This window comes from Protomyctophum bolini (assembly GCF_963924005.1).
Source record: "Protomyctophum bolini genome assembly, chromosome: 5".
Classification (NCBI taxonomy): Eukaryota; Metazoa; Chordata; class Actinopteri; order Myctophiformes; family Myctophidae; genus Protomyctophum; species Protomyctophum bolini.
In genome coordinates, this window is record NC_137866.1 from 28,893,409 (window position 1) to 28,916,352 (window position 22,944).

At 43.6% G+C, this 22,944-nt stretch overlaps 3 protein-coding genes across 4 annotated transcripts; all 3 read left to right on the top strand.

The window, feature by feature from the left end:
* The first annotated feature begins 1,184 nt into the window (after positions 1-1,184).
* Positions 1,185-6,265, top strand: LOC308315956 (uncharacterized protein). The gene is made up of 4 exons (XM_080764232.1): positions 1,185-1,454; positions 3,141-3,260; positions 3,760-4,017; positions 5,013-6,265. The coding sequence occupies exons 1-4, from the start codon at positions 1,406-1,408 to the stop codon at positions 5,984-5,986; spliced, it is 1,401 nt and encodes a 466-aa protein (XP_080620358.1). The 5' UTR covers positions 1,185-1,405; the 3' UTR covers positions 5,987-6,265.
* A 730-nt stretch (positions 6,266-6,995) lies between these two features.
* Positions 6,996-12,951, top strand: LOC308315574 (uncharacterized protein). Its single transcript, XM_080763618.1, has 3 exons — positions 6,996-7,395; positions 9,541-10,074; positions 10,474-12,951. Exons 1-3 carry the CDS (start codon positions 7,092-7,094, stop codon positions 10,974-10,976), a joined length of 1,341 nt encoding a protein of 446 aa, XP_080619744.1. The 5' UTR covers positions 6,996-7,091; the 3' UTR covers positions 10,977-12,951.
* Positions 12,952-14,028: 1,077 nt separating this feature from the next.
* Positions 14,029-22,944, top strand: kctd6b (potassium channel tetramerization domain containing 6b). 2 transcript variants are annotated; one of them, XM_080764595.1, is made up of 4 exons: positions 14,029-14,169; positions 16,045-16,121; positions 18,866-19,192; positions 19,858-22,944. In XM_080764595.1, exons 2-4 carry the CDS (start codon positions 16,095-16,097, stop codon positions 20,212-20,214), a joined length of 711 nt encoding a protein of 236 aa, XP_080620721.1. In that variant the 5' UTR covers positions 14,029-14,169; positions 16,045-16,094; the 3' UTR covers positions 20,215-22,944. The 2 variants fall into 2 exon arrangements, with proteins under 2 accessions (XP_080620721.1, XP_080620722.1); XM_080764596.1 differs by having other exon boundaries at positions 14,031-14,169; positions 16,000-16,121.

Consider the following 22,944-nt stretch of genomic DNA (forward strand, 5'->3'; position numbering starts at 1 on the left):
AAAGAACAAAACAACAATACAGCAATACAATCAAAACAAAAATTATGTACTTTGAAGGTCAGAATCTTCAATAGATCAACTTCTGTGTACCAAGATAACTCGATGCAGGTATAGTGCAGGAATATACACAATGATTAGTCTTTAGGGTGGTTGTGTTCCATTTGATATCCTTCTCCTATCACAGCAACTCACAAATCTTGCTGCTGTGTTTGCACATTGTTGTACTTCGCCCAGCAGATATGGGAGTTTTTTGTCATTGGTCATGTTTTCAAAATCTCCGTGTGTGGTTGTAATCTGTGGGAAGTATGTGTCTCTGATGTCTTGGTACAATGGACAGATGGTTAGGAAGTGTAGCTCGGTTTCCACTTCGTTTAGTGTGCAGTGGGTGCATAGTCTGTCTTCTCTCGGGATACAGGTCTGCCTATGACGGCCTTTCTCGATCGCGAGACTGTGCTCACTGAGTCTGTACCTAGTTAAGATTTTTCTTTGTTTTGGGTCGGTCACGGTGCTCAGGTATTCTGCCACTGTGTATTCTCTGTTTAGGGCCAGATAGCATTCTAGTTTACTCTGCTTTTGTGTTGCTTCTTTCCAATGTGTCAGATAGTTTTCCCTTTGCTGTTTTATAATTTGGTTTAGTCCAATGGGTTTTCTATCTCGTGGCTCTGTTTGTGTTTGTGCCCGGAGTTCCAGGGCCAGCTGGCTGAGGGGGCATCTCTCTAGAGTTTCACTGTGTGTGAGTGCCTTGTTATGGAGTGCATCTAGGTCACTTTCTTTTAGGTGGTTGTAGAACTTAAGTGCTCTCTTTTTTATTTTGATTATGAGTGGGTATCGTCCTAATTCTGCCCTGCATGCATTATTTGGTGTTTTTCGCTGGGTACGGAGAATGGATTTGCAGAATTCTGTGTGTAGGGTCTCGGTTTGGTGTTTATCCCATTTTTCCAGGTCATGGTTTGCTAATGGTCCCCAGATCTCGCAACCATAGAGGGAAATTGGTTCTACACACACACACACACACACGCACACACGCACGCACGCATGCACACAAACATTACACACCACCACCACCAGGCGGCGAAAGGCAAAATGGCAAATATCCTCCTTTGCTTTGCTGCTCATGCTTTGTAACACGTTGACCCGGTGCCGGGAGTAAATATATGTACTGTGGCCGTTATTAAGCGGTGGAATTGTTGATCCTCGAGCGATAATAACTCTATTCTTTACACATGAGTAATGAGTATTAATTAACCAATTGAAATGTCTCCTAAAGGAGGTAAAAGGAGTCAAATGGAGTCTGTACGGCTGAAGATAAATGAACACATGACGTCGGTGGGATGTACGGCTGAAGATAAATGAACACAATAACACATGACGTCGGTGGGATGTACGGCTGAAGATAAATGAACACATGACGTCGGTGGGATGTACGGCTGAAGATAAACGAACACATGACATCGGTGGGAGAGGAGATATTTAATTGTTGTGTGTTTTGCGTTGTTGATGTCTGTAGTGTGTGACATGCAACATATCTTCTAGAGAGAGATGGAGACACTACACAGAGCATGTTTGACCATGTCTCATCATGTTAAACACATGTTTACGCGTTTAAGAGTTATATAGCTGCTGAACTATACCTCTGGACCATAGCTCTAATGCAGTGGTTTTCAACCAGTGGCCCGGGGACCACCAGTGGACCTTGAGGAGGTTCCAGGTGGTCCCCAGCTAAATGATGGAGAGTTGGTAACCAAAAATGGACCCATATAGATCTTCTCTACATTATCTAATTGTGTAGATTTCTTGTACAATTTACAATTTAGGCATTTAGCAGACGCTAAATCCAGAGCGTAAATTAAGCAAGAACAAAAGAAGCATGGGAATACATCACATATAAAAAGCATTTATCATAAAACATGCGTAAGCTAAGAACGTAACAGTGGAATATCTATATAATTAAACTATACATATATACTATACTATACAATGCTATACATATGTGATATGTACAATGACGTGCTATGACTACATAACATGCTATAAGTCTGTATCAAATGCTATCTAAGTCTACAAAAGTGCTATCTAAAGGGGTAGGGTAAGTGTTATGGGCCATGATGGAGTCTGAAAAGGTGGGTTTTCAGACTACGGCGGAAGATTGGGAGTGATGCTGCAGTTCTGACTGCAACGGGAAGTGCATTCCACAGTTTTGGAGCCAGAAGGGAGAAGAATTTGGGACGTGTGGACCGTTGTCCCGGGGTTTTTTAGTGAGGGTACTTCCAGCTTCCCTGTGTTGGCTGATCTGAGTGCGCGGGAGGGTTTGTAGGGTTCAATCATATTTGCAAGATATGGGGGAGCTATACCTTTGGTTGCTTTGAATGCCAGCATCAGAGTTTTGTATTCTGTGCGGGCAGCGACCGGGGGCCAGTGGAGGGAGCGGAGCAGGGGGGAGACATGTGAGAATTTTGGCTGGTTGAAGACCAAGCGAGCTGCGGCATTTTGGATCAGTGCACATGCCTACAGGATCGAGTGACAGCTGTGATGTGAGTTTTGAACGAGAGCTGACTGTCCAGGACAACACCAAGGTTCCTGGCTGTTGGGACAGACATTACCAGGGCGTTGTCTACGGAAATAGTTAGCTCCCGCATAGGGCAGGACTTAGCTGGGAAGAAGAGAAGCTCAGTCTTGTCTGGGTTCAGCTTGAGGTGGTTGGAGGACATCCACTGTGAGATGTCAGCCAGGCATGCAGTGATGCGCTCTTCCACCTGAGTGGCAGAGGGGGGGAGGATAGAAACAGTTTTGTTGGTTGGCGGTTCGAATCCCAGCTCCTCCTGTCCACATGTCGAAGTGTCCTTGGGCAAGACACTGAACCCTACGTTGCCTACAATGAGTCGGTCGGTGTGAGCTCACCACCATTGGTGTGTGAATGTGAGAAGTGAGGACGCTGGCGTCGACTGTTCGCTGCTTCACCTCCCAATGTATGAATGAATGAACCATTGTAAAGCGCTTTGAGCACTTGGAAAAGCGCTAAAAAAATGCAATTCCTTATTATTCATTATTATAGAGCTATGGACCATGAGATAGCTGAACTACACTTTGAGTTGTGTGTGGTGCTGATGGTACTCTTTCTGTCCTCCTGTCTGTGTGTAAAGAGGTTTCACCTGAACATGAGGAGGAGAGGAGCTCCAGTCTGGTCCAGGAGGAGGAACCACAACCTCCACAGATTGAACTAGAAAAGGTGCTCCTCGGAGCACAGGTCTCCGCCAGGTCAGGTAGGTTATGTGTCCCTAAGTTCAATGTGAAAAGGTTATTAAGAATAAAAAGTCTGCACAGCAATTTGATGCTCCCAGTTGTATCTTTACTTGAAGTTTGTAATATGTGACTGTTTTGATCCGGCACCCAGCCTAATTATGTTATTGGATGTGTGTTTCTTTTGGCCGGTTTTCAGCCTCCTCTGCTATGTGAAAAGCTTGCCATTTCTTCCTAGGCCCTTCAAGGACCTCACAATTTGAGGCATTTTGTTTGCCTATGAGTGCAATCCTTTGGCCATTGGTTATGAGTTTAATTTCTACCGGCCATGCTGTAGATAGTGAGCTAGCTGCGGAATAATAATTAAAATTAAAGCTTCAAAAATAAAAATATATATAAAAGCAAAGGTGCTAGGAGGAGGCAAGAAGCCCAAAGGGCTCCTACCTATGTATGACACAATAAACACATTTAGAACATGATTGGTAAAGAATATAGAACATTTCCGAAAATGTCTCACCACAGATCGGAGGACGTTGGCACCGGGGGTGGGGCCTCGGACCGCCGTTCTCCTCACCAAGAAGAACACTAAATCAGCCGGACCACCCTGCTGCAGGCGGCCCGGGCGCCCCTCCAGGAACCAGGACCTGGCCATGCACACGGCAGGGACGGGCCAGGTGTCCCCTCCCAGTCCCAGGCAGAGGAAGAGGCCCCGCAGCCCCTCCCACAGCACGTCCAGCTCTGAGAGCGACGGAAACGACGCCGACGACCACCTCCTACTGGGTACAGAACACCACATCACCTTAACACAATCAGCACCGGGATTCCTTCAAAATAGAAGCTCGGGGTGCCGGGAAGATATGGCTTTTTTTGTTTTTTTGTTTTTGTTTTTGCTTGCTTACCTTTCTCTCATTTCGATAAAATCGCCCGATGGTCCCTCACATTCATATTATTGAACGAGAGGCAGGTCAGAAGTCAGAAATTAAGAGCTTAGTATATCCATCTGATCAAAACCACGGAGAGCTCCCTACGAGAAGATTGATTTAATTTAAGCAACAAAGCAAGAAATGGAATACCGATGTATAATTATCATGAACCCTGTAACTGGGAACGAACAGACTAAGAAGAACTGAAACGACTCAAAGAGGGTTCCCTTACTCTCCTGGAACTGTAACACAATGAAAGTTAATAATAGAAATGTAACAAATGACTTGTAACAATTACGAAATGTACTGTGATGCCCTACATGAACCACCTGTTTACCGAAAAATAAAAACAAAATGAGGGGCGCTCTTGTCATCGTACATCAATTTATGTTGGTGGACATTTGACATTGCTACATGATGTACATTATACATGAGGTGGTCCCTTATTGGCCAAGCCAACCAACATGTGATTGGTTAGCTGATTTGCTCGTTTACATATGACCTAAGTTTTCCCATCAATGTCAATGGCGTTTAATGTTTTGATGTTTAATTGGCGTCATATTTAGCAGAATTCTGATGTAATTTCTCTGTTCATTGTCAGTGGCAAATATTGAGACGTGTCGGGACAAGATTTAGCGGACATTTGACCTAAATTCCCCTTTTATTGTCAATGGCAAATCTTGAGACAAAAGCTGTCTATAGAACGGGCTAGCGCCCTTAAAAATTGTTCTGATTATGGCAGAGGTTTTGCAATGATACATGTGTCGATTGGTTGCCATCAGTCACACGATTATGAAAGAAATCTTTAAGTTAAAATATGTCATGTTTGCTTTCATTGTGTCTTTTCCCTAGACTCCTTGCAACTCCCTGTGTGTAAAGAGGAGGTTTCCTCTGAAGAGGAGAGGAGCTCCAGTCTGGTCCACGAGATACCACAACCTCCACACTTTAAACAGGAAAGACCAGAAGAGGTTGATGGGCCGATGCTGACAATACTAGCAGTGAAAAGTGATGATGATGGTGATGGCGAAGACAGAGACACAGGGCCTGTAGCCAGCAACTCAACTGACGAACACATGAAAACACAAGAAACTCACTCCATGCCAAGGCGGGGGCGTCCCCCCAAGAACCGAGACCAGGATCACATGGCAGCGAAGGAACGTTTTAGCTGTGCGGTGTGTGGCAAACTGTACGGTCGTAAGGCAGATCTGAACAAGCACATGAAGTCTCACACAGAGGAAAGGCCCTTTGCTTGTGAAGTTTGCAATAAAGGCTTTAGACACTCATGGAATCTGAAAACGCACTGGAAGACCCATACAGGGGAAAAGCCCTTTACATGTACAGTTTGTGGCCACGGTTGTATTCAGAAATGTGATCTAAACATACACATGAGGACTCACACAGGGGAAAAGCCCTATACTTGTGAAGTTTGTAAAAAAGGCTTTAGGCAGCTGTGTCAACTAAAACCACACATGAAGACCCATACAGGGGAAAAGTCCTTTATTTGTACAGTGTGCGGCCACGGCTGTATTCACAGGAGCCATCTGAAAATACACATGATGACTCATACGGGGGAACGGCCATATACTTGTACGGTTTGCGACCAAGGCTTTACTCAAAAGTGTGCTCTGAAGAAGCACACAATGACTCATACAGGAGAAAAACCCATGACTTGTACAGTTTGTAACAAAGGCTTTCGTGGCAACGATCATCTGAAAATACACATGAGAACTCATACAGGAGAAAAGCCCCTTAGCTGTGAAGTTTGTAACAAAGCCTTTTGTCAATCGAGTAATCTAAAAACACACATGAGGACTCATAACCCTTAGCGTCAGTTTGTGTGCTGGTCGGCTGCAATTCGGGAAAAAAACCCCACCCATCCCTGTTCCCCCTCACTGTATATGTTTCTTTTCCCTTTGGACCTCCTATGATGATTTCCTTTTGACTATATATTGTGTATATTCGTATGTCTCTAAATGTTTTGATGAATTGAAAATGGTGGGCCCTATTGTAAACAAGTGTAATGCTTTGTGGTGTCGTCCACTCACTGTTAACAGTTTTTGTATTGAGTTGTACTTGAAATGTACTGTAATTCTGCAAACTGTTAATAAATAAATCAATCAATCTGGTTTTGTTTTGTTTCACAGGTTAATGCATTTGGGTTTTAGACTATAGTGGTATTCTATTTTAGAAAGGTCCCCCTTGTATAGGCCTATGTTTTTCCCTTTTTCCCTTCTATGATGATTTCCTGTTTTTTTATAAGTGTATATTTGTACGTCTCTTAATGTTCTGATCAAATGAAAATGGTGGACCCTATTGTAAACAAGTGTAATGCTTTATGGTGTCGTCCACAGTTACAACAGTTTTTGTATTGAGTTTCCATTCTACACATTGAATACATACTTCAATCAATCAATCAATCAATGTGGACAGGTGTTGAAAACAGAACTAGAACTCGTGCTATATACATGCTCGTGCTATGTGATTGTGATGTCCATGTCAAATAAATAAACATAACATAAATCAACTGTAGATGTAGTCAACTAAAACCTAAACGTTTCAGATGCCGTCTGTCTGTCTGTATCTCTATCTAATCTGTGGCCACAGTGGGAACAAGCCATCATGGCCCAATCATTGTATAACTGTACCTTTGTACTTTGTGCAAACTGACACTTCCATCCATCCATCTTTTGCACACCTCCTCCACCAGGTGGCGAAAGGCAACAGTGCCTGAACCGCATTCTTTGCTGCTCATGCCGCGTCGTTAACCCGGAAGTAAATGCGTGTTGTTTATGTTTATATTTTCATGGCCTTTTCCCATAAAAGTGTTCAGCATAGTGTGGCGTTGCAATCCTCAACCTAGGAAGTACAGAGAGCGAGCTTTATACATTATATAACACATTATATTAGTATATTACAGTTCTGTTGGTGAGAATGTCTCCTACAGGAGGTAAAAGAAGTCAAATGGAGTCTGTACGGCTGAAGATAAATGAACACATGACGTCGGTGGGAGAGGAGATATTGTGCGTTTTGGACAAACCGCTTGGCGATGATGTTTGTAGTGTGACGCATAATGTCCGAATGATTTTGTTCGTGCGCCTCGGCGCGCTGAGAGATTTCATGTTCAACCTCTTCCAGAGAGAGATGGAGACACTAGAAACTCTGCTGGAGAAACAGAAGTTACAGAACAAACTGCTGGACGTGATGCTACAGCCACACATCAGACTACATAGAGCAGGTTGGTGGTTCATAATGCTTCATGTCATATAATACTCTGGTCCTTAGCGTTATATTAGAAGTTCTCCATAAAGAAAAAATGAAAAGAAACGATGGGCTAAGGACGACTTCATATGATAGGTTCTATCACACAAAACTTTGGAGCCCTCCATGTAGTAACTCTGAGGAGTGAGGACCCCCTGTTGAAGACCCCTGCCAGGGAATTTCTTGGTAAATGGTGCATTTATATAGTCTGGCAGTCGACCTGGACGGGTGGGAAATTTGGTATAGGCCTAATCTTTTTTTATTGGCCTAAATGTTGTCTATACATTCATGAATCCACTTACTTGCTGACCGGCTGTCACTATTGGGCAATGTTTGTATAGGAGCCGCACTCGTGACCCTACCATTAACATCCTATGGCAGACAAAAATGTCAAACTTCCCTTATGCTTTTAGTAGCATGTGACAATTGTGACATGTCAAACTAGGGGGTTTTCATGATTCTGAATACATTCCAATACAAAATATGACGGGTCAGCACATTTTGGCCAAGTGGCTATGGCTGTTTTTAGCCCAAGGAGTGTATTTTGTGCAAAACTAATGCTTGGAATGTATTCAGAATCATGAAAAACCCCTTGTTTGACACGTCACATGCTATTTAAAGGAGCATTCAGTGATTTGAAAAGAAAAACCTGGTCTGCCCCGTAACAGGATGTGCACATGCACGCACTACAGTGGCGGGACACGCAAAAGGCACGCACACCAAGGCCCGCCCCCGCTCGATCATGATTGGCGGAAGGCCCCTCTCTATCCTGATTGGATGAAGGACCATCTAGCCAAAAACGAAAGGTTTTTTTTACCCCAGGGGTTAACTGGGGACTCATTATATGGTCAGCACACTCTATAGTAGGGAGGATTATAACAACAAAACAAAAAAGAAGTGATATTTGAATTAAGTGAAATCACTGAATATACGTTTCAAGCATAAGGGAAGTTTGACATTTTTTTTTAATTTTGCCTGCCATAGGGATGTTAACGGTAGGGTCACAAGAAACCCCTATAAAAGACATCTCCCAATACCAACAGCCAGTCAGCAAGTGGATTCATGAATGTATGTACTGTATAATACACAATATTTTAGGCCAATAAAAAATACTTTACCACTTTAAACAAAATAAGCCTGTCGGCTGCCGGACTAATATAGATTGTGCATTACATTCACCCATTCACTCACACCGATGGCGGGGGAAACCATGCAAGGCACCAACCTGCACATCGGGAGCAATTAGGGTGTCAGAGTCTTCGACACTAACCTTGGGGGAGCCCGGGTTCGAACTGGCAACCTTGCGGTTCCCATCCGGTCACTACCCTATAGCCATCGCCCACCGCCGTCCCACTTGATATCTAGGAGGCTGCAGAAAACAACATACACAAGCCAAGCGTTTAGCTGCAGTTAATTAGTGCTCAACGAGCCATCCAATCCCTGGAGGTTGGAGCAAAGTTTCTAAAATCGTGGATTTTAGTTTGACTGGTCAATTTGAGAGGACAACACAAATGGTTTTAGACTTAGGGCCGATTCATACTCCTATTTTACCGCTGTTTCGGCGCTGTAGTGCCGAAATGATTTCGGCTCGTCAGAAATTTTCAGTAGCACCAAAGAGACGACTTTAGGACGGTACCCGCCCCCCCGAACCTCAAATGACGTCAAATTGTAGGCTCTACAGCGCCGAACCGACTTTTATTCGGCTCTAAAATAGGAGTATGAATCGGCCCTTATATTTGTGATGTAGGATGTAGGATCATTTGCAGTGGTGGTCTATCCAGTTTAGTTTTCATCCGCTCTCTCTCTATTTCTCTTTCTCTCTCTCTCTCTCTCTCTCTCTCTCTCTCTCTCTCATCTCTCTCTCTGAGATGTGTGTATGCAGTGGTGTGCTGTGGAGAGTAGAGCTGATCAACTTTGTAGTCACGTGGTCTAATGGTGATATTGATTGCATGATTGCATGATTGGCTGGCTTCTAAGCCAATGGGAGACTAGCCTGGTCCAGCCAGCGTGACTTCTGGTCTAGAGGGGTGGTCAAAACACTTACAAATTAATATGTCTCCGCCTGGGTGACAGTCTGGCGTGTATCCTCCTAACATATTTTGACTTTTTTTTTCTTCCCCAGAATTGAGACAAACCGTGAAACGTGTTATGGATGATGTCTCATCGAACGGAGATGGAGAGACCATGGTCAAACTGCAAAGATCCACATCCACCCAGACCTCTGTACCTACTACTAGCACCATTAAACAGGAGGTTTACACCACCCAAACCCCTGTACCTAACAACATTAAACAGGTTTACACCACCCAAACCTCTGTACCTAACAACATTAAACAGGAAGTTTACATCACCCAGACCTGTGTACCTAGCACCATTAAACAGGAGGTTTACACCACCCAAACCTCTGTACCTAGCACCATTAAACAGGAGGTTTACACCACCCAAACCCCTGTACCTAAGAACATTAAACAGGAAGTTTACATCACCCAGACCTGTGTACCTAGCACCATTAAACAGGAGGTTTACACCACCCAAACCTCTGTACCTAGCACCATTAAACAGGAGGTTTACACCACCCAAACCTCTGTACCTAACACCATTAAACTGGAGGTGAACCAGGAAGACGATACCAACAGCGGCATCTCTGGACATACTGGTAAATACTGACACTCAAACACAACTTTTTTTGTTGTCTTGATAAAGCTGCTGTTACAGTTTTTAACAGCTTTACTGTTATAGTTAGTTAATTCAATTTTCGCAGTCTGTTTTTACACTATTAATTTCCGTCGTTGTAGTCGTTCAAATGTGTTTCATGAGGTTGTATCCTACAAAAAAGAACCATTCAGATAAAGCATTGCCAGATTTCCATGTGTCATGTGCACACGTGGGAGAGAGGGGATGTATAATACTACGGCATCAGTGCTCATTCTCAACCACTGAATTGGCTATGATGTAGATCTACGTCAATAGCAGTGAATGTGTTTTAATGAAAAAATAAATAAAAAGGTACATTTAAAATGTGTTATGGTTGCTTTCATTGTGTGTTCTTCCCTAGACGTCCTGCACCTCCCTGTGTGTAAAAAGGAGCTTTCCGCTGAAAAGGAGAAGAGCTCCAGTCTAGTCCAGGAGGAACCAGAGCCTCCACACATTAAAGATGAGCAGGAGGAGCTACTTCAAAGACCAGAAGAGGTTGAAGACAGTGATGAGTGGCAGCCCGGTGTATATCAGTCATTTTTAAACACACTGAAGTCACACAAGGGACTGAAACCATCGAAAGAAACTCATTCCATGCACACTGAGAAGAAAAGTTTTAGTTGTACAGTGTGCTGTAAAACGTTTAATCACAAGGGAAATATGGAGAAGCACATGATGATTCACACAGGGAAGAAAGGTTTTAGTTGTACAGTCTGTGGAGATATGTTTTCTCTAAAGAAAAATTTAAAAAGTCACATGCGGACTCATAAAACGGTATGGCCATTTACTTGTAAGGTTTGTAGCAATGCAGAATGGCCAATTACTTGTGAAGTTTGTTGCACAAGTTTGATAGCACAACAGTGAGCTGGATGCAATCCTACCTGGAGGGGAGAGAACAGATGGTGGAGGTGAACGGAACACTGCCCCCCCCCCCTTCTCCTCCCAGTGAGCTGTGGTCTTCCACAAAGAAGCCTTTACTGTTCCTAATGTTAACGATATGACATCAACTTGTGACTGCAACTTGTTCCTGTTCGCAGATGACTCGGCACTGCTGGTCTCGGACAGGAACAAACTGCAGATTGAAAAGGCCCTCAGCTCTGAACTCGGTAGAATCTGCACCTGGCTCGCTGATAACAAACTATCTTTACACCTGTGAAAAACTGAATCTATTCTCTTTGGATCAAATAGTAATCTCAGCAAGGCAGATGGCTTCTTGGTTAGAGTGGGTGACAATAGGGGCACGGTGGCACAGTTGGTAGTGCTGTCGCCTCACAGCTAGAAGGTCCTGGGTTCGATTCCCGCTCGGGGCACTGTGGGTGCTGGCGGCGTGTTTCCTCCTCCGCGTCATCAGTGCCCATACCCGAAGGCGGGGTTGGCGAAAGGGCCTTTCTGTGTGGAGTTTGCATGTTCTCCCCGTGTCCCCTAGGGTAGATACCCTCACAAAAACATGCAGTAATCCTGGTCTCTAAACTGCCTCCCCCTGGCCAGCCGGGGCGCCTGATGGAGGGGAAAGGAACTGGTTGGAATAACGTGTTCCTTCCACGCGCTACGTCCAACCAGGGAAACTCCCCCCTGTCAGGTGTAAAGGAGCAACTTGGACACTCAGGCATGAAGGGAGCATGAGTTAAGTCCGTTGCTCTCCCCAGGTTGGCGGAGGGTGTGTAGAGCCCAGGATCACAGTAGATGATTGGCACAGGGGTGAAAAATGGGTTACAAAATCGTGGGATAAAAAATATATAAAAAAAAAAGAGTGGGTGACAATATTGTCACACAAAAAGATTAAATTGCCTACCTAGGTTCCATCCTGGAGGCAAATCTTTCCGGTGATAAAATGGCCACCAACGAAATCCAAAAAGTCAACCAAGAAAAAGATTCCTACACAGGATCTCCTCACTGGTCAACAAAAACACCTTGAAGGTTTCTTCGACTATGCATGCACCTCTTGGCAGAGACTAAATGTTTTTATAATTGGCATGGGGGCCCGTGCCGGAAAAAGGTAGTACTTTTATTTACAGTTTGGTAATAAACACAGCGGTACGATTTCAGAACACATGATTCACTCATGACTTTTTTCATCAACTTGTTTAAACATTTCAGCATGCAATGATCAACAGTAAAGAATTAAATAGTTTCAACATTTTCAATGATCAATAGTAAAGTATTATATTGTTTCAACTTTTTCAATGCTCAATAGTAAAGAATTAAATTGTTTCAGCATCTTGTTTCCATCTCCTTCTGTTTACCAACAGACAATGCCGCCACGACATTTACCCCTGCCTTTACGTTAGCAACGGCTTGAGCGGCGGCTCGGTGCAAATCACATTTTTAGTGGAATCTGAAGCGTTCAATAGCCTTTTTCCAGTTGGAATATCCTTCATGTGTAAACGCTCTTGATCTCAGTTGGTCACGTCCTGAGGTGGATGGGAGTGGAGCGCCCATTTGTTCAGCTTGAGAGCAAAGGGTACAAAACACTTTGTCTTTAGTAGAGTCATACATCACCCATGGGCTCTTTCCAGGAAGCTTGATAGTTTCGTCTGTGTGCTCTCACAGCGCAGACACAACCATTGCTGCTTGGTTTTGGCTGGTGTTGGTTTCATTAAGTAAGCAGAGCAAATATATATATATATATATATATATATAATTTTCTTTTTTCCCCTTTTTTTTAAGGAATAGAGAGCCTATACTGTCAGCTGTCCAGCAGTCCAAATATTATTAAATTACATTTCAGAATGATAGACCTGAGGCCTACCATATCAGGCCTGAGGACTATTGACCGATTCCTTAGCGGGTCTCATTGTCGCAACATATTTCCTGTAGGCGGAGACGACACATCTGCGGTTTCCCCGCACAAAGATGCCCAGAACATCGGGATGAACCTGTGTAGTTTATGGCTGCTCCAACAGTAGTGGCAACATAAAAAAACAGAATGTCAAAATATCTACCGTGGTGGCTGAGACCAGAGCCATTGAGTAATGGTTGATCCATGGAGCCTCCATGGATTACACCTCAGTAATGGCTGTGCCCAAGGCACCCCTCTGTGAATTTGTCTATATACAGCGACTGCAATACCGCGCCTCCCCTCACTTGTGAACAAGACCCTGAGATGCTTGGGCGCGTTCGGAAAAAGCGCACTGAGCGCACTGTGCAATGCAAATGTAATAGGCGGGTGCGTTCCTGGTGCGCAACATATAAGAAATAAATATATAGGGGGGGTATTTCTTTATGAATAGGATATAGGACCCCAATGGAAAAAACTAGACAGCAAGAACTAATTTTTTGGTGTAATCATCTCAGACAAAGTGTTTGACTACTCTGTACTGTTTTGCATTTCTGTCTAATAAAATATTAAATAAATCACTCCTCCCCTCCTCTCCTCTCCTCTGCCTCCTCCCCATCCTCTCCTCTCCCTTCAGGCTCAGTGTTGCCATGTCCTCTTATTATAAGCGATTTTGGGCTTGTTTTTCTGTAAAGTAGTTGTTTCCCAATGATTGATTGATTGATTGAAATATTTATTTATTTAACAGTTTTCAGAATTACAGTACATTTCAAGCACCTGTTAACTGTGAGTGGACGACCCAATAAAGTATTACACTTGTTTACAAGAGGGTCCACCTTGTTCATTTCATCAAAACATCCATCATAAAGGAGGTAAAAAGGGAAAAGAAACATATACACTTGCACCACTCAAACAATGGACCCTTAAATTACCGGGTTACCAACTCTCCATCATTTAGTTGGGGACCACCTGGAACCCGCCTCAAGGACCACTGGGTGGTCCCCGGACCACTGGAGATAGTCCTATGTTCTTTTGGGCTTGTTTTCATAGACCTTGTTGCTTATGCTCAACCTGGCAACACTGTGACTGCGGTAGCACCATAGACTGTAGCACACAATGCTCTGCCTGGCCTGTAGCATCATCCATCCTGTTAACTATTAACTGTAAATGTCTGCAAACATCAGTGAATATCTAATGTGTGTGTTTCTAATAATCTACACACACTGAGCCGTCTCTGGGTCGTTGTTTAGAGAGGGCTGCAGGTCAACACACACAGAGCTGGTAAGGACGTTGTTTTAATTCAACATTTCACTCCCTATAAATGTTCAGTTTTATCATCATTTAGCGGCTAGCTGTGGCTAACTAAGATGTTAGCTAATTGTTTCTGTGTTACTGTAGTGATGCTAGCTGGCTAGCCTAGCCTCCGTCCGTCCGTCCGTCTGTCTGTCTGTCTGCATACAGTGCATAGCAATGAGCAGCAATGCATCCATCCATTCTGCAGTAGTAGCCTATGTTGTTGTTATCCCTCCCTGGGAGATCATTTACATTCGGGATCAGTCGTTATTTGGTGATTGTTGCCTGCTGCTAAACCTATAGCTCGTTAGCCAGGTTTGGTTTGTTTATCTCCAGGTTACAATTTACTGTCATGACCTTTTAGCAGATGATCATTATATGCATATAGAGACAGTGTAGTGTCTTAGTAAATTATAGGATCACAGGGGAACACATGTATACACATGTATACATTAAATGCATAGACAGTGCTGTAGTTTCTCAGTAAACTATAGGATCATAGAATGCTGAGAGACAGTGCTGTAGTGTCTCAGTAAACTATAGGATCATAGAATGCAGAGAGACAGTGCTGTAGTGTCTCAGTAAACTAGGATTATAGAATGCAGAGAGACAGTGTAGCGTCTCAGTAAACTATAGGATCATAGACTGCAGAGAGACAGTGCTGTAGTGTCTCAGTAAACTAGAGGGTCATATAATGCAGAGAGACAGTGCTGTAGTGTCTCAGTAAACTAGAGGGTCATAGAATGCAGAGAGACAGTGTCTCAATAAACTATAGGATATTAGTGCTCATAGTGCAACATGCAGTCTACAGCATGAAGCTGCTAAACCACTGCTGCATCTAATGATGGGAATAATTGAGAAACATTCTCACCACATCAGGAGCAAGAAAGCCATCTTGAATAAATTATAAAATGTGCATCTTGCCTCTGCTTGATTGATGGGTAGGGTAGATCCTTGGGCATTTTCTTTCCCCTGGACCTGCATAAACCAGATATTGTACAAATGGAACCCACACGTCACACACAGATTCACACAGACACATTCATACACTTAACTCATAAACCAACTAAATGGAAAAAGCGGGACTCCAAAATTAAAGATGCAATTTCTCTTTATTTAGCGAACGCTGCCGCATTTCATCAGAGCAGACAAAGGAAATTACACCTGTGTGAAGTAAGCGTTGCTACTACTGTACCGTGTGGGGGTCCCTGCAACATCCAGACCCCCAGTTTGCACCCAGGGGGCCGGCCCGGTTTCTGCATCCGAAACGGTCGAGAAGTAATAGTTACCGTGTTGCAGCTTTCCGTGCTCAGACATACAGACACAGAGACAGACAAACAGACAGACACACATAGCTGCGTATTGGAGCAGAAGCACCGCTCAAAAAGCACACATACACTGTGGAAAACCATGACCTGCTCACCGGAGCAATGGGGTTCTTGCTCAGACAAGGAGACTTTGACACTTGCTCTGGGGGAGCAATCCGGGACCCAAGCGGCCGCTCTACACCCTGAGCCACTGCCGCCCGTGTTCTAACCCAGTGTTACACTTCCCTTTGGCTTTTAGGCTCTAAAGGTGCACACGGGGCAGATATGACAGCTAACTTAGATAATTTAATAACTTTATGCTTTATATGAATGGTGGAAATGGCCGATCTACAAGCTCAAATCGCGTCACATCATGATGCGTTTTGAGCTTGTAGATCTGCTCTTTCACTTTTTTTCTTCAAAAAAATAAATCTACATGGAAACAATTATGACGATTATTATGCAAAAACAATTACTTTAAATAAAAACAGTGATGTCTGTCTTTTCCAAGGGTGACTTTATTGAAGTAAGCTGAGCTACATTCTCTGCTCCCCAGTTGTGCTTCTGACCTGGTCCTGGAAGTGAAGTGGGCAACTTTATCTACAAATGGATAATGGAGACTGGGGAAATAGGGTAAGAGTTGGATTAATGAATGATTCATACATTTAAGATGTCTGCGCGGCTTACAACTTGGTGCTCAGGACAGGAATCAACACTAAGCTGGAGTTTGCTTTCAGGTTGCCCGACCGGGCAAGTACTCGTTTGAGAGGGGGACGCAACCGTCTATAAACACAACACTAGATATATGTCTAAACCATAGACTGTAAAAAATATGGACAAAGCGTTCATGAACGTAAAATGAAGCCTGTCAGTCCTTGAATTGTAAATCGCCATCTTTCTAGATCCGTTTTGGCCCAGCTGGCCATTGGCTGGCCCAGACAACGAGGCGGGACTTCCCCCCTTCTAATTCTTCTTAGTTGGTTTTTATTTTGACTCGAGTGTGTGGGGAATCCCGATCATAGACTGTAGCGTTAGCCACGCCCCTCCGAACATACGCGACTTTATGGTAATTATTTTAATAAATGGGACCATCATTTTCCAAAAATAATATTATGACATTAGAAATGAGACTTTAAACTAGTGACTGGAAGCAGAAAGTATTCATAACCATGTTTATTAAGGTAATACAGTCTAGGTGAAGTTGGGCCCAAATACATGGACTTCTATGGGTCTATGGGTTTCTTTTGGGCCCAATGACAGCGCCACAACAGGCCATTATATGAAATCCCGATTTCCTTAGTGGCTTCACAAAATATCTGTCTGACTGCCCCCCTGGTCTAAACACCTGAACGTGGCCAGAGCCCAGAGCGCTCTGGTCTGTGGAATGTAAAAAAATCACACCCGTGTGAAGTGAGTGGTGCACCACTCACTGCACACGGGTGTGATTCTTTTTTACAGGAACGCACCCAGGGTGCCAGCCCGATTCCGGCGAGCCGCCCCGCGTCAGAAACGGTTGAGAAATGACAGTTACCGTGTGGGGGTCCCTCTACGGTAGCCTCTACTGTACTGTACTGTACTGTCACTGTACTAACCCACAGGAACGCACCCAGGGTGCCGGCCCGATTCCGGCGAGCCGCCCCGCGTCCGAAATGGTTGGGAAATGACAGTTACCGTGTGGGGGTACCTCTACTGTACTGTCACTGTACTGTACTGGCACACCCGAAATCACCATATATACAGTTAAATGTGCGCGTGTGTTTGTGTGTTAGGTTGCGCACAGGTGGTGAAAAACAACCGTGCTGTTTTCGTGCTCAGACGCACCCAGGAACCCACACACATAGCTCCGTAAGGGAGTGGTTGCACCACTCAATAGGAGCACTGTTTTTTACCTATAATGCAATTTGAAACAGGTGACCGATAATGCATGTTGCAGCAGTACATGCCTGTCGCTTCGTTACACACACACACACACACACACACACACACACACAAGGAGTTAGAGAGGCGTGCGAGAAAGTCATGCTACTAAAACCACAACTTCTCAACATTTCCGCTGTACCAGCACATTGTGTGTTTTTAACAAAGGGCAGACTTGTGATTACATCACACCGTTTGTGTTGCATCCAGATTGTTCCCCTAACATGATCATATGACATACCGCTGTAAAGTATTCGAGATATTGCTGCAGCTTACAGAGTGTACAAATGGAACCATACCATACAGGTCCATTTGGTTCCATTTGTACACTCTTGAAATTAAAGTTTGAGAACCACTGATCTAGGGATAAATACAAATTCCATTGATAATTGTTAAAAATGCAGCTACCATTTAATATAATGTAAATAGTACAGTAAGAGTATAAAACAGTAGTGCAACATCAACCGAAGCATTGGGCTCCTCCAGAGTTGGTGTCAAAGTGTCCCTGAACCCCTAATTGCTCCTGATGTGCAGGTTGGTGCCTTGCATGGTTTCCTCAGTCATCGGTGTGTGTGTGTGTGTGTGTGAATGGGTGAATGTAATGCAATGCACAATCTATGTAAAGCGCCTTGGATAAAGCCGCTATATAAATGCACCATTTATTTAATTTATTCAAAATACGACATCATTCATGTGATAAATGTGGCATGGGAACGACATTGACTGGCATACTCTCTCACCGTCACCACTTGCCGATAACCAGCATTTTAACCCATTTAGACCTGAGGATGATTCTACAAATGCCTTCTATATCCTGACAGTTTTATGAAGAACACATGTTTCTAATTTCTATGTCAGTCATTCTCAAACAGTTTCATGTCAAGGACCCCCGAAAATATATGTAATTGGCTGCTGACTGTTCCAGGGACTTGGTGCCGCGCTATGAGCTTGCTCAAGGACACTTCGACACTAACTCTGGGGGGAGCCCCGGGTTTAAACTTGCGGTTCACATCCGGTCACTCTACCCCTGAGCCACTGCCACCTCGTCTTTCCACACCGTCTCACCGTTAACCCATTTTGGGCGGTGGTGTTTTAAGCATTATGTTACACTTAAGCTGCTATTGAAAAATAGCAAATCTACAAGCTCGAGCTTGTAGATCTGCTATTTTTGAAAAATCATGAACATGTGGCGCAAAGCTTTGAATATATATTCTTTCAGAGCGAACGTTTTTAACTCAAATCTTTGCTTCTGGGAGGTGGTCCCTGGAACAACCCATTTTCAGATGGGGGTCGGCGGCCAATTTTATATATATTTGGGGGTCCTTGACATGAAAATGTTTGAGAACGACAAACATGGGTTTTTCAGAAAACTGTCGTGATTTAGAAGACATTTGTAGAATCGTCCTCGGATCGAAATGGGTTAAAATCCTTTCTATCTCTTTGTCGCCGATGATGTGCAGATGAGTCCTGTGACGTTGAACGTGGGCGGCGCCCTGTACACCACCAGCCTGTCCACGCTGCAGCGCTACCCGGACTCCATGCTGGGCGCCATGTTCCGCGGGGACTTCCCCACCACGCGTGACTCCCAGGGCCACTACTTCATCGACCGCGACGGCGCCCTCTTCCGCTACGTGCTCAACTTCCTGCGCACGTCGGAGCTCACGTTGCCTGTGGACTTCACGGAGACGGACCTGCTGCGCAAGGAGGCCGACTTCTACCAGATCGAGCCGCTCATCCAGTGCCTGAGCGAGCCCAAGCCGCTGTACCCTCCAGACGTCTTCGAGCAGGTGTTGGTTATTAGTTAATTTGTTCGTCCGGGCATTTATTTTATTTTATTTTGGAGTGGTGCAACCACTCCTATAGACAGCTATGTGTGTCCCTGGGAGCTGTACGAGCACGAAAATAGCGTTATAATGTTTGTTTACCACCAAGTGTCACTGTTGCACAGCTTATCACACAGACACACACAGTACAGTACAGTACAGCACCACTCACTTCAGACGGGTCAGATTTTTGTTTTGTTTTAAACGAAACAGTTGTGGAGCAATTTTTACAGTACACAACTTGCTCAACAAAGTGCCTATTATTTGGCCCGAAAGGTTATGGGCTGAAGCCGAAGCTTAGTTAATTTTTTTACAAAAATAATTATATTTGTATTAATTAAATAGATGTATTTGTTCTGCTTGTAGATCTGCTATTTTCGGCTATATATTTTTACATATTTGAAAACTTGACATGGCACATTCTACATAACGAGTACTTTCTAGTTTTGGAACTTTTAAGTACATTTTGATACTTTTACTTTCACTCAAGTAAAATGTTTTGAATTCCGGACTTTGTTTTTACTTTCTGCAACAGAGTACGTTTTCTTCCCACCCACCACTGTAGTAATTTCTCAGAGTCTCCATAAATAACATACTTTCTTTCCTTTCCTTCCTATACATCCACTAAGGTCGTGGAGCTGTCGAGCACGCGCAAGCTCTCCAAGTACTCGAACCCGGTGGCGGTGATCATCACGCAGCTCACGGTCACCACCAAGGTGCACTCGCTGCTCGAGGGCATCTCCAACTCCTTCACCAAGTGGAACAAGCACATGATGGACACGCGTGACTGCCAGGTGAGCTTCACCTTCGGCCCGTGCGACTACCACCAGGAGGTGGCGCTGCGCGTCCACCTGATTGACTACATCACGAAGCAAGGGTTCACAATACGCAACACGCGCGTGCACCACATGAGTGAGCGTGCCAACGAGAACACCGTGGAGCACCACTGGACCTTCTGTCGGCCGGCGCACAAGGTCGAAGACTGAGTTTTTAACGAACGATACGCCTTTTTCCTTCTTTTTTTGTTTAACCATTTAGACCTAAGGCCGATTCTAAAAGAAATGTCTTCTAAGTCGAAGGGCCGATTCATACTACTATTTTAGAGCAGAATAAAAGTTTGTTCGGCGCTGTAGAGCCTACAATGTGACATCATTTGAGGTTCGGGGGGGGGCGGGTGCCGTCCTAAAGTCGGCTCTTCGGTACTACTGAAAATTTCCGACCAGCTGAAATCATTTCGGCACTACAGCGCCGAAACAGCGGTAAAATAGGAGTATGAATCGGCCCTAAGACAGTTTTTTCTGTAATACCTGTTGTTTCTATATCACTGGTGCTCCAAACTATCTCATGTCAAGAACCCCTGAAATTATATGTATTTGGTGCGTACCCGATATCTTAAAATATTTTGTTCCAGGGACCTCCCTGAAGCAAAGATTTGAGTTAAAATGTTCGCTGGGAAAGAATATATATTAAAAGATTTGCGACACATTTTCACAATTTTTCTAAAATAGCAGATCTACAAGCTAGTAGCGTGGCAATCGGTGCCGAGCTTGTAGATCTGCTATTCCTCAACAGCTAAAGTTTAAAATAATAGTTAAAGTGGTTAAAAGCTATACAGTGACACAGATGCGTTCCAGGTCTTAATGGGTTAAGGAGTAGTATACACAAAATGACTTATTTGCAGTCAATTACACGTCCCGTGAAGCCTTGAATTCACGGGGATTTTTTTTTGTCGCATTCCTAAGACAATATTTCGATGACCGGATCATCGTTAGTAGTAGGAGATTCTTTGACCCCCTTTTCTACCAAATAAACTTTGGTTCTAGAACTGGTTCATTTTCCACCAAACTGGTTCCGTTCTAGATTATTGGAACCTTGGTGATTTCACGGAACCTGCTACCTTTTAGGGTTCTGAACCAGTTCATTTTCAGTGTAAACGCTCTGAACTGGTTCAATAGTAGGTGGGGAAAAAATAACTGAACCGGTTCAACCCTGGTGTAAAAGGGGCCTGTGAGTCTCCACCAGTCATCAAATGATTGGTAAATGGTGCATTTTATATAGCGCGTTTATCCAAGGCGCTTTACATAGGTTGTGCATTACATTCACCCATTCACACACATTCGTACACCAATGGCGGAGGAAACCATGCAAGACATCAACCTGCACACCGGGAGCAATTAGGGGTTCAGAGTCTTGCCCAACCTTCCTTCCAGTTGCCATGTGGCCACTCTACACAACCCCCCCCGCCCTCGCTGAATTCAAGGCGGGTGTGTGTAATTGCTAGAAAATAAGTACGTTTTTGGGTGAACTACTGCTTTATCTAGATTCCATTTGTAGTGTTTTTTTTGTCATCAGGATATTAATGTTAGAAATAGTTTAGTCTAGTTCTAGTTGTTTGTGTGCTGTGTGTGTGTGTGTGTGTGTGTTTGTGTGTGTGTGTGTGTGTGTGTGTGTGTGTCATGGCACTAACAATAGCAACATCTACATGCTCACAACGACTCGTCCTCAGCGCTTGTAGATCTGCTATTGTTGGCGTGCGGCACCGGTGCACGACTAAGCATAGATCACTTAAGCGTCACGATTATTAAGACGGAATCAATAATGTTGGTGTACATTTTCATACGGAGGGATGTGTTCTGTATTTCTTTTTATTATTCATCGTGGTACATGATGGAATAAGCTTCTGCCCCAGGTTTTTTATCGACAGACGGATAACATCAGCGACATTAAAACCAGATTTAAAAAACAATGTAACGTTATACTGGTTGATGTGCAAGCGATGTAATCAATCGGTTTTTACTTCTAAGACACAAAGACAATTTTGCACATATTTGATCATGACCTAGCCGCAATTTGCAACTCTAGATTTATTTTTACTATGTTGAATTTAGCTCATACATCCAAACAGAAAAGTCCTATCTGATTCAATATATTTGTCGTTTTCAATAACACAACGTCCTGCTGCCTCCTGCATTATGTGAAATTTAAAAAAGATGGTCCGTAGGGCCGTTGAGTCAACTTGAGTAGTTGAGTGATTTCAAACTCACTCATAGAAAAATACAAAAAGTAATCACCTGCAAGGAATTTCTGCAGAAAAGCATAATTACAGCTTTCTGTACATCTGCAATGTTGTTGAGTTTAACGTTTAATACAATGGGATAGGACTTTTCTGTTTGGATGTATGGGCTGTCAATGGTTGTTGTTGCAACTCTAGATTAAACATATAAAAAAAATATCTAGTGTTGCAAATTGCGGCTAACTGAGCAGGCTGACCACGAGTACTGTATTGCTAACAATGTGATTTTAATTGCGACACGATCGCAAGCTGACAATTTCAATTCCTACTAATACTTCAATATTACTTTCAAAATAAGCTATACAAGCAGAAATGTTGGATTTTGTGCACATTTTTTATATTTAAACACGCCATATTTCACCCCCACGGCCATTCTTGCGATGACAAGAATTGCGATGGAATGATGGCCTATTGAATCTACATTATTTAATGTTATCCAGGGTGCCTGGTAGTAAGACCATGTTACACCCAATGTATGTTTCGATTGTTACCTGCATGTTTAATATCAAGCCATAATTTAAACCGATAGAATCTCAAGCCACACGTATGTAATGTGTAAATGCAACCTGAAACCACTCGGTAGGTAGGCTATTTATCAATGCCTTCATAATAATAATAATAAAAGTCATGTTTTTATATTATG

What these genes read in the sequence shown, in the direction of transcription:
- LOC308315574 (XM_080763618.1), top strand. Translation starts at nt 7,092, where the DNA reads ATGTCTCCTACAGGAGGTAAAAGAAGTCAAATGGAGTCTGTACGGCTG. An exon ending in CATCAGACTACATAGAGCAG is followed by an intron (nt 7,396 to 9,540) that starts GTTGGTGGTTCA and finishes TTTCTTCCCCAG; the next exon opens with AATTGAGACAAACCGTGAAA. An exon ending in CGGCATCTCTGGACATACTG is followed by an intron (nt 10,075 to 10,473) that starts GTAAATACTGAC and finishes GTTCTTCCCTAG; the next exon opens with ACGTCCTGCACCTCCCTGTG.
- kctd6b (XM_080764595.1), top strand. Translation starts at nt 16,095, where the DNA reads ATGGATAATGGAGACTGGGGAAATAGG. An exon ending in ATGGAGACTGGGGAAATAGG is followed by an intron (nt 16,122 to 18,865) that starts GTAAGAGTTGGA and finishes GATGATGTGCAG; the next exon opens with ATGAGTCCTGTGACGTTGAA. An exon ending in CTCCAGACGTCTTCGAGCAG is followed by an intron (nt 19,193 to 19,857) that starts GTGTTGGTTATT and finishes ACATCCACTAAG; the next exon opens with GTCGTGGAGCTGTCGAGCAC.
- LOC308315956 (XM_080764232.1), top strand. Translation starts at nt 1,406, where the DNA reads ATGACGTCGGTGGGATGTACGGCTGAAGATAAACGAACACATGACATC. An exon ending in TAAACGAACACATGACATCG is followed by an intron (nt 1,455 to 3,140) that starts GTGGGAGAGGAG and finishes CTGTGTGTAAAG; the next exon opens with AGGTTTCACCTGAACATGAG. An exon ending in ACAGGTCTCCGCCAGGTCAG is followed by an intron (nt 3,261 to 3,759) that starts GTAGGTTATGTG and finishes GTCTCACCACAG; the next exon opens with ATCGGAGGACGTTGGCACCG.